At 43.5% G+C, this 13,979-nt stretch overlaps 1 protein-coding gene and 1 long non-coding RNA gene across 3 annotated transcripts; one reads left to right on the top strand and one right to left on the bottom strand.

Annotated features, from left to right (window-relative positions):
- On the top strand, positions 1 to 5,726 carry LOC130369933 (cbp/p300-interacting transactivator 1-like). The gene is made up of 2 exons (XM_056575548.1): positions 1 to 280; positions 3,953 to 5,726. The coding sequence occupies exon 2, from the start codon at positions 3,972 to 3,974 to the stop codon at positions 4,611 to 4,613; it is 642 nt and encodes a 213-aa protein (XP_056431523.1). The 5' UTR covers positions 1 to 280; positions 3,953 to 3,971; the 3' UTR covers positions 4,614 to 5,726.
- A 513-nt stretch (positions 5,727 to 6,239) lies between these two features.
- Positions 6,240 to 10,922, bottom strand: LOC130369934 (uncharacterized). 2 transcript variants are annotated; one of them, XR_008892919.1, is made up of 3 exons: positions 9,398 to 10,922; positions 9,195 to 9,282; positions 6,240 to 9,052 (listed from the first exon to the last, which is right to left on the bottom strand). It is a non-coding gene; the product is annotated as an uncharacterized LOC130369934 (long non-coding RNA). The 2 variants fall into 2 exon arrangements; XR_008892920.1 differs by having other exon boundaries at positions 9,195 to 9,538; positions 9,752 to 10,922.
- Between the last annotated feature and the right edge of the window lie 3,057 nt (positions 10,923 to 13,979).

Here is a 13,979-nt window from a genome sequence, read left to right as displayed (position 1 = left end):
GTTTTTGACTCGGTGTCAAGTCCGTTGCTGTGAGGAGTGAGGCAGACAGTCTGTAACCCAGTGAGAGAGAGACACTAGAGGAGGCTATGCTGCGTGAATGGTTTGTTTTTCCTGGCTGAAGTAGTTTTTTTTCCCCTCCGAGCGTCTGAAAGGTTATCCCGGTGAAACAAGACGGCCACTGTTGTGCGGGATTTTTTTTTTTTACCACAACAAACCATTTCCATCCCGATGCCGGATTGCGGCGTGCCGTCAGTCGAGACGCGTTGAGGATCCGTCCCAGGTGTGTGTCAGACTTTATGCATCTAATAAAAACGGTATAGAGAGAAGTTAGGACGAAGTATATATGTATATAGCGTTGTCACTCTGTTTGTTTTGGACTGGGGTGATCCTCCATGAGGTTATTTTTTTTGGAGTAGGCTACTAACATAACATAAAAAAAAATGAAGTCATTCGTCTTAAGTCAGACCGTTGGGGGGAAAACAAAACGAACCAACCGCAATGACCTCAGAATGATCAACATTTAAGTGGAAGTCATTTAGAGTCTGGAGGGGAAAGTTTCAGAGGGAGATGGACCAACTCGCTTTTTAAAAAAGTGACGCGACTAACCGCCTTCACCAGAGTGTTATTTTGTTAAGACTATAACAGGACGATTGATGACTTTGGACCATTGCAGTTTTCCATCTTCTCTGACGTAGCGACGGTTAAAGCATTGTAATTGCTCCTATTAACGTAATTTAACCTACTTCCAATTTCCCACCTCCCTGGAAGAGATGAGGCAAAGTGCATGCGCGGCAATCAAAACAAGCGTAAACGCCCCACGCTGCGACACCATATGGCGTGCGTGTGTGGGAGTCGGTGTGTGTGTGTGCGCGTGCGAGCGTCTGCGCGGCTTCGTTCAATTTGCTCGTCACGCATTAATTGTGTAATTGAAACCGCCGTTGTCTACGGCAGAATGAGGAGCGCGCTTTCTGTGACTTTTATCCCCCATCCTATTATCCATCCGCCTTCTCTCCCTCACCCCCCCCCCTTTCTCCTTCTCCCCATTCGCCGGTATTCTTCTTTCTTTTTTCTTTTGGTTGTGTTCCACTGTCAGTTAGCAGGCCTATGGTTTATTTGTGTAGCGACGTACAGACAGATGATACGCTGCTCCTGATTGATTGCATTATATTGGGCCTGCTTGTGCGTGTAGTTAAGCTTACGACATCACGTTTGTGGGAACACATTGTAGAGGTCTTCATCAGGACTGACAGTAAACACGCCATGAATAATGAACACACGCAGGCATGCACACACACACACACACACACACACACACACACACACACACACACACACACACACACACACACACACACACACACACACACACACACACACACATGGTTAACCTCTTTTGGTGCTTGCTCCTATAGAGATAATTGCTACAGGGAGGCATGCAGCTGTACAGAGCTGATAAAAACACACACACACACACACACACACACACACACACACACACACACACACACACACACACACACACACACACACACTGTCTCCGTCTCCCCCTTACACACACGCTCAAAGATACCACAGCTGTCAATGGCAGGGCCCATTGTGTGTGTGTGTGTGTGTGTGTGTGTGTGTGTGTGTGTGTGTGTGTGTGTGTGTGTTTCATTCAAGCGAGAAGGAGGGGATCAGTATATTAGGCGATTAACTTACTCAGAGAATGGCTGCATGACTGTGTGTGTGTGTGTGTGTGTGTGTGTGTGTGTTTATTGGTGAGAACATGTTGTTTGAACGTGTAATCTAAACCATCTTTGGTAATCCAACATGGGCCTTCGAGAATTTCCTTACGTGTGTGTGCGCGCTTGTGTGTGTGTTTGTGTGTATATGTGTGTGTTGCAAACCTTTCCCTCAAATGTGTTGGAATAAAAAAACTATAATTATGTCAAGCCATTGTATGGCACAGTAAACATTAGGATTTCATAACAAACATACTTGCACACTTATCGTCCATATATCGACAGACTTTCTTCCTCGCTGTACGTTCTCAGGTTTATATTTCCCACCATCTATCCCTTAAAGCCAAACATACGCTCAATTTCGCTCTTTCTCTCTCCTTTACTCTTTGTGTCTCTCTTTAATCTCTTTCTATTTCACTCTTCCTTACTTTGTCTCCATATCTGTCTGTCTTCCATACTGACTCTGTCTCTCTCTTTTACTCTCTGACTTTATCGCTCACTGTTACTCTGTCTCTGTGTCTCTCTCTTCCACCCTCTGTCAATGTATCTCTCTCTCTTACTCTATCTCTGTGTGTGTCTCTCTCTCTCTTTCACCCTCTGTCAACGTATCTCTCTCTCTTACTCTGTCTCTGTGTGTCTCTCTCTCTTCCACCCTCTGTCAATGTGTCTCTCTCTCTTACTCTATCTCTGTGTGTGTCTCTCTCTCTCTTTCACCCTCTGTCAACGTATCTCTCTTACTCTGTCTCTGTGTGTGTCTCTCTCTCTCTTTCACCCTCTGTCAATGTATCTCTCTCTCTCTCTTACTCTGTCTCTGTGACTCTCTCTCCTTTACTCTGTCCATGTATCTCTCTCTCTTACCTTGTGTCTCTCTCTTTCACTCTCTGTCCATGTCTTTATATATATATATATATATATATATATATATATATATATATATATATATATATATATATATATATATATATATATATATATATATATACTGTAACACTCACTATCCTCTTTGGTACTCCGTGGGTTTGTACCCTTTGGCCTCTTCATGGTTAATGTACTGCTCAATAGGTCAGGCCACACACACACACACACACACACACACACACACACACACACACACACACACACACACACACACACACACACACACACACACACACACACACAAATCCAAAGTCATGTGTGTGTTCTTAATTAGGGTCCCTCCATTTCCCAAACAGATCAGCCCTCTGTTGCCGGGTGATTTATTAGGTCATAAGAACAAGACTTCAACATGTCCACACACACACACAACCTCCCCTGTGTGTGTGTGTGTGTGTGTTTGTATGTGTGTGTATGTGGTTGTGTTTTAATTTCTGTGGCCTCCTTTCTGATGCATGGTTTCTATTGAACAAGCGTTTTAAAAGTTTGATGAGCCTGCCTCTATGATACTTAAAACCCTCTTTTTCCTCTTGTTGATGCATATTAAAACAATGGGATCAAGTGGGCTCGGATCATGAGATGTGGTTGAGTTCTTATCGGTTGTTGGTCCCATGCTGGTAGCGAGTGAAACCCTATTATTGTTAGCTTTGCCTGTTTTTTAGTAAATCTCATGTCTGTCTTCTATGAAATAACTTTCTAGTCACCACTAGCTCATTACGCTCTTCACTTTCAAGTCCTCATTCAGTACCATCGGGACTTCATCCTTAATGATCCATCTTTGATTTACTCTGAGTTGATCAAATCCTAAAGATTTTCTGAGCAGCGGTGGCCATAGTCAGGCATTCACTAAAAAATCGGTCTGTCTATCTATTTACCATCTATCAGTCCATCTATCTATATACTTGTCTGTCTGTTCTCCTTTCCATTGTGAGTAAACCAATGAAGATAGTTCAGTTTGTTTGGATGAGCGAGCTTGGTTTTCCGATGAGGTCATGGAAGCATGTTTGTGTGTGTGTGTGTGTCTATGATATAACGTCTGGTCTGCACCAGTGGATTTTGCATTTTTGGATCGATCTGATTCATGCAGATAGCGTTACATTACGTCGCTAGTCTCTCGCTGGGGCCTCCGCTCGGAATTGCAGCGTCCTGATTGCGATCTCAACCGGGTGATGTCATCGGGTCTGCTGTCGGCCCCTTCAGAACTCTCATTTGACATCACAACAGTAAAATTTCCTGTCTGTCTCTCTCTCACTTAATAGACGTAACAAAATTAAATCAAAGTTTTAAATTAATAAATCTCATCCCTCTCCTAGGCATTGCACCTCCCCGGTGATGACATCACTGTTGTACCCTGGCCCCGCCCACGTCATGAAGGACATCTCCTCCTCCTCCTCATCCTCGCCGATCACCTCCTTACTCCACTACCCCTCCTCCAAGACCGCTGCCGTGCCCTTCTCCCCATCCCTCTCCTCCTCCTCCTCCTCCTCCTCCACTTCCACGTCCCCGATGCCGATGCTCTCCTCCTCCACGACTCCCCTCTCCAAGCCCCACTCCTTCAGCCTGCAGACGGGACCCCACCTCATCGCCAGCATGCAGCTCCAGAAGCTCAACTCCCACTACCAGAACCTGGTGGGCTCCGTGGGAGGGGTCGGAGGAGGAGTGGGACCCGTTGCTCAGAGGGGGTTCCCCCCCGGCGCCGGGACCTCACTCCTTAGTTCCTCCGCCTCCTCTTCCTCCTCTGTGCTGGTCGGAGGCGGCGGCGGTACCGGGACGGCCGTTGGCTTCGGGCTTGGACCCCCGGGCTCGGGCACGGCGGCCGGCGGTGGCGGGGGGATCGACTTTGAGGCGGTAGACGAGGAGGTGCTGATGTCGCTGGTGGTGGAGTTGGGTCTGGACCGGGCCAACGAGCTCCCCGAGCTGTGGCTGGGCCAGAACGAGTTCGACTTCATGGCCGACGTGCCAGCCGGCTGCTGACCCAGAGAGAGAGAGAATAGGAACACACTAACTGTTTCAAAAAAAGAAAAGTACATTTTGCGTCGACAAAAGAATGCGAAGACTGGCGTCCTCCTGCCTTCTATTTAGTTTTTCTTTACGTTATCGTTCCCGGCCCGTTGACTCACGCAGAGGAAGTGAGAGGGAACAAACTGTTTGGAGTTCATTTGAGGACATATTTAGTTTTTGCGTTGACAGCGTCTGAGTTTAAACGGTAGCGACACATCGCTCCTGAGAGGGATGCTTCCCCGTCTACGCTTTTCTCGTCTTCTCCACCGTAACGAGGACGTATACTTACCCTTTAAGGAAATTTTGTTTAAGTCCGTCGGTTGGTTTCTATTTTCGTTTTGCCCCGATTAAGACGGGCGTCTGGGTTGCAGACGCTCATTACGTACCTCGGATTCTGCCGACGGCGACGGCTAGCGAACAAAAAACTATTTGGAGCTTAACCGTGGAAGACCGCAGCGATACGGGAACCCGAAGGAAAACCGTTCCCGGAACGGAGGACTGCTGCGTTTAGGATCTCTCTGTCTCTCTCACCACTCCCTCACTCGCTCTTAATGAAAAGAGAGTGATGGACAGTAGAGGTGAGGTCCGCTCGGTGGAATACAAAGAAGCACCTGTTGCACTTGTTTTTTTTCTTACACTCTTTGGTTTCCATCCCCTCCTATTGGGGATTTCATTTTGGGAAGAAAACGACCAAAACATAAATGATTTTCGACAGATGATAGAAATGTGCAACAGGAAACGCAGAATGTGTGCGATACCACGAGTCACGACAAACATTACCATTTCCTGTTTTTCTTTTAAAACGGACGGCGGTTGTCTTTGTTTCTATGGGAACGGGACCCGGGGCGTAGTCACGTCCACAAAGCCAGCGATTGTCTAGGGAGCTGTTATCTCCAAACCAACTGTATCTAATGTTCTCCTTTTCATTTCCGTATTTGTGTTTAAACCAATCAGATCCTCCCAGCAGGACAGATTCTACCTTTCAGAGAGTAATGAACGAAGAGGCGACGAGAACCACAGTCTAATGCATTTCATTGTCATTCTTATCAAGGTCGAGGAGGGAAAACATATTTGGATTGGCTTGCATGAGGCAGAAGAGAGGGCTTTCAAAAAAAGGCTTGTTTTATTATGAGGGGGATAACCTGACAAAACAGCCACAATATGTGGCTTTACTCCAACGTTCTAATGTTCACATCGCCACCTTCAGATTGTTGATTTAGCTGTTGATTTTTTTGTGACTGAAATAACACACTTCCCATCGCAGTTTGGACTCATTTGATTTCACGGTTCCCTATTCACATGACATAACTAGATTGGAACTCATCGCAACACTGCCTTGCTCAACGGCACTTGAGACGCTATCTCTGCTAACAGTTTTTGCACTGCGGATGTCTCAGCGGTCACCGTGGCATCGCCGTGGCAACCAACCAGCGATGCCACGGTTAGCCTCACCAAACATCTGGATTGGGAGTAAAAGTAGTGTGTGTGTGTGTGTGTGTGTGTGTGTGTGTGTGTGTGTGTGTGTGTGTGTGTGTGTGTGTGTGTGTGTGTGTGTGTGTGTGTGTGTGTGTGTGTGTGTGTGTGTGTGTGCGCGCGCACAAATCATCCATGGAAAGAAAAAAAGCGCATGCCAGCCCTCATGCATTTATTAAGAGACAGACATCACTGTTGGGTCAGCTTACACACACACAGACGCACGCACACACATACACACACAACTCTATCTTCTCCTTTTCTTAGCGTTCTTGTTTGTCTATTTAATGAAAGGTTTAAACGGCCATGACACTCGAGGAAAGCTTGACGGAGGACAGGGTTGATTTAGTCAGGGTTTCTTAAGCTGACCTAACCTTGTTCCAAAGATAAACAGACAATCTACTGTTGAGGTCGCTCTGAGAAAGACATTTCCCACTAATCATTTTCTTTCTTTAACTAATGTTATTTAAGCATTAGGCCTACTAAACGGAGGCTTTGTTAGTTTGCCATGAGGGGGCGGCATTTTGTTGCCACTCAATTTCTTCACGCGTCCATCCAATAGTTTGAATTCTCCCACGACTTTTAATTTCCTCTCTCCACTGACCCTCATGAGTTGGTTAATCCGTTCTGGGACCCCTAGCCAGGTCTTTAAAGAATTCAAGGTAACCCCCCCCCTCCTCAAAATCCTGCTTCAATTAACTTGACCTTCTTTCATAGCTCTAGTCGCGCCAGGTGGGCGGGGTCAAACAATGACTGGCAACCATACGACGCCCACTGGGGCTTAAGGCCCTGATATAAAGGCTATATAAAGGCTTCTGTGTACATTGCTTTGATTTAGATTATATACCCTGGCATGACCTCTACCCTCTTAACCTGCCTCCCCCCCAGCCTCTAAAACCTGTTGGCAGGCGGGGAGACGATGAACACGTAAATGAGCGCAGTGACTGCTCTTTGTGTACTAATTGGATTTCCTTTTGGTTCAGCGTGTTCTTTCACATGAGCAAAAAGATTAATTAAAAAGCCATGGAGGCAACAAAACGATATTGGAACTATTCTTGTTATGCACCATCAAATATAACAAAACATAGGTTAGGGGCTCCCAGTCATGTCTGCACAGTGATTGTGTGGGTGCGTGTGAGATTACGTTGATTCTGGAAATATTAGTTTTATTTATTAGGTTTACCTAATAGTTCTCCCCTCGTGAAATTGTGTTTAATATGAGTCGGAGGGGGGTTTCATCTTGTCCAACGTGGATAAACGTAAACGGCGACCTCATCTAGTGTTGTACTGGCCCAGACTTCGCCCTACAAGGAAATGTTTCAGCAGAGGATGGCTCTCGTGCCATACAAAGCGTTGTGCAAAATGTAATAGATTTAAGACCTGTTTTGACTTATTGACTGTCTGAGGTATTCAGCTCGCCATCTGGGGATCACAAAAACACAGCAGTTGATGATTATTTTTAACACAAATTTGTTTTACGATCCACTAACGGAAATGTGTTTGATTCCTCTCGTCTGAGACTCAACGTTTTTATCTGGACGGATTGTTTTCCATTTTCCATTCAGATGAATGGAATTTTTTCTTTTTAGTTGGTTTACCAATGATGACGTGATTATTCAAAGATGATTCCTTGTTTAAAAAAAAAAAAGCACTTTTTGTTCGACTGCTCTCACTTGTACATGCTCATGAATATGTAAATGAACATTATTGAACAACTGTATTTTTGTTACTCATCTCCGAGATTGGGGAAACATAAAAATGTTTATGACAAAGTTAATTGAGTGAGACTTTTTTTTTTACATTAAACCCATATACTAGCAGTATATATTCCGATTGCAATGCGGTAAACGAGCGTTATCAAAAACACAAATTGATATTTCAATTAAATTAATTGTTTACTTGGAAATTCAGAGCGCTGCTCTCCGACTTTAGCACATACTGCCACCTTGTGGCCTTTTCCGCATAGTACAACTCTAATAAATCAATAAGACGTTACATTGGAGTTAACTTTGTTGACGACCATGTTGAACAGAACCCTATCAATGTGATAAACATTGTTATCAACGGTATTTATGACTTCAGAAATTGTTAATATGTGTGCACACAGATGCTTTAGTGTGTGTGTGTGTGTGTGTGTGTGTGTGTGTGTGTGTGTGTGTGTGTGTGTGTGTGTGTGTGTGTGTGTGTGTGGGCGTGTGTGTGTGCATTCTTGAGTTCTGACAAGTTTGGTCCGTTAAACAGACATCCGACAGATAGACCCTCATTTTGAGTGACAGTATTATTATTGTCTGGCATTGCAGCTCAGTCGAGAGTTTGGGCCGAACGGTTGACGGATGAAATATCCACTCACGGCGAACCCGTCGAATCAGAGAATGTGTCGGAGGTGACAGCCAGCCTTTCCAGTCTTGTGTGTACAAAGTAAAAGTCAACAGATTTGTTGAACAGTCTGAGGTTCAGTGGGAAAATTGTGATCCAAAAGTTTGTTTACCCTACTTCAAGGCTATTCTCCCGCCTCGGTTAGAACCGGATGATGTCAGAGCCGTCGTGGAATCGTTGTTACCGTGGAGACGGAACGAAGATGCCGCCTCCTCCGAAGTCCGACCGCCACTGGAACATGTCATCTTCCTCCTCTCCGTATCCCTGCGCCACCTCTACATGCGGTTCACACACAGAGCACTAGGGGGCGCCAGAGTCCGGCCAGTGAAAAGCGTCTCCTCGTCATTCACGGTCGTCCCTGTCTCTTCTTGTACATCCTCCTTCCCGAGGCCGAGGAGAGGGCGTTTCCGAGAGAGCGCTAACGTTGGATGGGGGGCCAGCAGCGGCAGAGCTAACTGGGCGCTTTCGGTCCTCCTGCTCCTCGCTTTCCTCTCGGCGTCCCCTCACCCAGGGGATATCTTCTTCCTCGCCTTCATCCTTCACGGGCACCTTCACTTGGAACGCTGTGGAAAGAGGGGGAAACAACAAGAAACAAACCATGTCGCTACATAAACACTGTGCATGAATTATCTTACAACTCAACTTTTTAGTTTTTAATTAAAAGTTCTGGGTTTGATCCCCGATGGTATTGAAAGGGCAACACACCCTCGGTTCTCTTTGAAGGATTCCGGTTCTCCTCGGTTTGCAGAGCCCCCGAGCTCTCTGTCTGACAGGCTGCGTCTCTAGTCACTCTCTGTGGAGCAAAATGGAGGTAAAAAAAATAATATATATATCCTAATTCCACCCAAAAAAAGGAAGTGGCGTTTCACCCCCCTTCCCTCATCCCTTTTTTTTTCTCTTGTGTTTACCAGCGGTGTCAGCACCAAGGATGCACAATATAATAATAACATATTTTTTCATGTGGCCCAAAAGGTGTTCATTAGGAGTGAAAGAACTGTTTCCACTTAATCTAAGATCTTGAATTCTCCCAGCTGCATCTTCTGCTGAGCCTGGAAAAAATTAAAAAATTAAAACCTCAAGTACAATACATATATTTAAGGTATAATAAAGCTAATGAATGACAATTGCTTAAATGTTGAAATGTAACGCAACCAACAAAACACAACACTATCAATGGCCCCAACAGTAACTGAAATCCCGACTATACAGCTGTAATTATGCATGATGTTATAAAGGTTGAATACATTAGTCGTGCAACTCACCTGGTGGTTTGGCAGTCTTGGGCATTAGCTTTGGGGAAACCTTAAACGCGGGACGGATCCAGGTTTCAGACAGACACTGCCTGTAGGAGACTTGTCGAGGTCGGCAGGTGTGAAATGACGGCTACAGGTGGGTGTTCCAGCACTTCCACTATTCATACTCATTAAACAGTGTCCATTTCGTTTGGACAAAGATATCAGTGACTTTGACTTTGTTGCAGATGTCAACTTTAGTTGATTTCAGTTTTGAAAGTCTCTTCATCGCAATAGAGATGATTGCCAGGGATAAAAGTCGTCCTTGGTCAGTCCGATTCGGACTGCAGGTTTGGAGCGAGTTGTTGAAATCAAAGTATCAACGTTCAGAATCATAGGGGAGTAATAGGGGAGTCTGAGCTTTTCGCTGCCATCCTCGTCCATCCCTGTAGAAGGACAGAAACAGGCAGGACTGCGCCATTCACCGGGTCCAGCATCATTCAACTAGGCTCTCACCATGACTTATTGTCAACACAAGGACACATCAATAATCTTCGGGACACACAAGACAAGAGGATCACCAATTCAATCCAACTTCCGTGCAGCCAACCCCGAGGCAGTGAAGAAGCCATCTCTTCTTCTGCTTTCCAACAATTAACATATTCATCCAACATAAGCATTTGATAACCATGGAGGAGATTTGAGGGTACATGTAATCATAGCAATCAACAGATAAACAAATCCTAGATCACACCCTTTGAGCAACACAAAACACAATAAGAAACAATTATTTTGATTCTAAGTAGCCAGAAGAGACGCACCATTGGAGAAGTGATACATGGAGATGCCTTGGTGTCCGACAGCCTTGCTGCTCTCTCCCGGATAAAAGCTGTGATCCTGCCCATCTCGTACACGTTCTTATGTATTTACTCAACATTGAACGGCATCTTGTACACACCGCTTTCGCTTTGTGAAAGCCATCGCACGGTGTCACCCTTGCTACCGTTATCGCCTCTAAAGTCTGCGTGTAGTCCGGCTTTTCCCGGAAGGAAGCTCTCCCGGTCCTGCATGGCAACAGGTTGTGTTTGTTCTTCTTGTTGAGGTTGAAAGAGACGCAACATGGACGGCAAACATCGGGGGATATCTGTGGAGTTTTCTCGTTTATCATCTTGTTGTTGAAGAGGGAGAGGGCGAAAGTTTCTCATCATCTTCTTCTTCAGTTGTTTGTGTGTGTGTTTTAGATTGCTGCCCTCCAGAGGAAATCTGAAGTACCAGACGAAAGACACAATTCTGCTTTTCAAGGATTCCTCTATGGAAGTAAATCTGTGCCATCGGGTTTTGAAAATAAAAACACATTGAATTATAAGCACTGAATATTTATGCATTGAAATAACCTATCTGGATTTTTTGCCTCTGAATTTAACTCTTTACATTTTCAATATATCATGTTCACCTTTATTTTTCAATGTTAAAAAATTCAACGTTAAAAAATTCAACGTTAAAATATTAAACTCAAATATTTTCAGCGTCCAAAAATTCAGTCCGCCAAAGTCACCATCAAAATTCAGTGTACGAAATTCAGTGTTAACATCCGGGGACCCAAGAAAGAGCAATCGATCCTAGATGCTAGATCGCTGTCAAACGAGTGTGCGCGTCGTTGGATACCTGACTCTCTCACGCGGGAAGGCAAAACAGATTTAGCCATGTCCAATGGCAACAGCAGCAGTAATAGTGCTTCGGTGAGTACATTTTATATATATGCCATTCGTATGGGTTGTTTCTGTAAGATTCAGCAATGGACAATACTAACGGACACTTGTACATAAGAAGGACATCGAATTGAAAAATAGGGGTAGTTCGGAATTTTGGACATAGGGCCTGATTCCCAAGTTAGCCTTGGTGTTCTTTATCATTGGAGACTAGGCTAGCTAGGCTAGCCACAAGTCAACGGGCACATTTTGATGCTGGTTTATAACGTCTTTATTGAAGATTTCAGGGGTACAGTTCTAACAGTCAGGTTTATAATATGTAGCGCCACTAGGTGGCGCCTCCCTCTTCTTCACGTACAATGAAGAAGTGCGTGCTCTTTCGCTCGGCTAGAATAAACAGCTGTATACGATCGAAGTCTCCCTTTTTAATATGAGTTATTTAGTTACTGATTTGTTGTAGGCAGGAATCCCGGACTTTCCACCTGTGTGTTAAATATAGTGCCGTGGAGACCTGGCGTGGTATGGTCAAAAGCTTATAGTATACTAAAAGTACCGTGAGGAGAATCTCGCATGTTGTCTCCTTCCTGCTAACCCTGACCTACTGTACCATCGCACGTTACACAGTATGTGGATAGACCAATTGGCTCTATCAAATAATTCTCCCACTGCAGAATCACGTTATTTTACACCACTACTCACCCCATGTACATTGTTTTATAACGTATATATTGAAGATTTCAGGGGTGCAGTATGTGCAATCTATGTAATGTAAAAAAAAATAGCACTTCAAGAAAAAACATAAATAATCAATTAAACTAAATAAATAAATACAAAAGTGTAGCAAGTATTGTTAAAACTTGTACATATTTGTGAATGGGATTTTGCATGGGTTTATATATGCAATAGCTAATAATTATTCAAATCCAATAATACAAACATTTTATTTTGAGTTACGTTATTTCAATGCATAGATATTCAGTGCTTAGAATTCAATGGGTTTTTATTTTCAAAATCCGATGGCTCCAAATTAACACTCGCCAAACTGGGTAAAGTAGTCTTAAGTTATTGAGTCCACCCGCCACTTTGGCTGGACACATCTTGTCCTTCAGCTGCAGAGAGCTGAGAGCAGTCAACAGTAGCCTATATAGACACATTTTGAAATAAGCCATGGAAGAACTACTCCAAAAACATTCACAACAATCTATTTAATTTATCCTAGATTGTAGAAATATGTATACTAATTAATTGAATAGGCTGTGTTCAATGTATAAAGTTTGGTTTTAATTAAAAGGAAATGTTCTAAAAATGTTTATCATTATTATGACAATTATGTGTATAGATAAACAATATACAGATATAGATATTAATATTATTGTTCTATGGGCCAATGGACCAAGAGGACATGCTCAAAGGTAATTAGAGTGAAATGCAAGGGTTATGGTTATGCAATATCACGCTGTGCTACAAAATTTATTTTTATGCTACTGAATTTTTGTGCTTGCTGGCACCAGTGCTACCACTTAAAAAAAATAAGCGAACAGCCCTGGATATGCATTTATAGTTCTTCCTTAATGTATTTACTGTTTTTATATTCTTGCTTTTAACAGGATGAGTTGGATGACACTGCACAGGCCTGGAACACACACACCATCAGGCCATCGAAAAACCTTAACGTCCCCAGCGGTCGGCCGAACGTGATGTTTGCATTACCTGAACTCTATGGGACAAGAGACTTCCTTTCCCCAATTGAAGATTATGATTTTCAACTGTGCAAAAATGAATGTATCTTTCGCCAGACCAAACCGTGTGATCCAGATCTATATGAACTATGCAACATCTTTATGGCTGAGTCCAATCTCACTCTAGCAACAGATTCATATCAGGCAGTGAATTTGTACATGCACCTCAGAGAGGCCATCAGGGCATGTGTGTAGGTCAGGCGTATTTAGTTGTGTCTTGTGTTGAGCTTCGAAGTGGCAGGATTTTTTGGTCACATAAGTAATTCACCGTGCTGTCCTTTTCCTTTATAAGTTTCCTTTAAAGTCATAGCTCAGCATCTCTAGCTTTTGGCAAATGTTATATTCCTTTAAACGATAGTTTAGAAACACAGAAATTAGGGGGGGCTTTATAGACAAAGCCTGTAAAAAGTAAATCAAATGTGTATCAATTTCAGAACTTTACTTTAACAAATGTATCACTTTTTTCAGTCAGAATTGTATTTAACAAAAAAGGTAACTGGCTTCAGTAACTAAATGTGAATACTTTCTTTCATGATAGAATATCATTGGATTTCAAATGATGGGACCAAAAAAATGTATGTATCTATCGAACTCTGAACTTCTGATGGCCAATCAGTACAAATATTGACATGTTGCCGACAGAAAAGCATTTTGAAATTATCTGCATTTACAACCTGTCGTTTCAAATACTGAGAGAGGGGTTAAAAAACGACAACACACGCTATTCATGTTTTTGTTGAGAATGGAAGATTTGTTATTACTGTAACTATATTGCTATCCCGTATGTGGAACTCTGAATAAACAAAAAAT

The sequence above is a fragment of the Gadus chalcogrammus genome, chromosome 17 (assembly GCF_026213295.1).
Source record: "Gadus chalcogrammus isolate NIFS_2021 chromosome 17, NIFS_Gcha_1.0, whole genome shotgun sequence".
Taxonomy (NCBI): domain Eukaryota; kingdom Metazoa; phylum Chordata; class Actinopteri; order Gadiformes; family Gadidae; genus Gadus; species Gadus chalcogrammus.
This window is presented reverse-complemented; position numbering and strand designations above follow the sequence as displayed.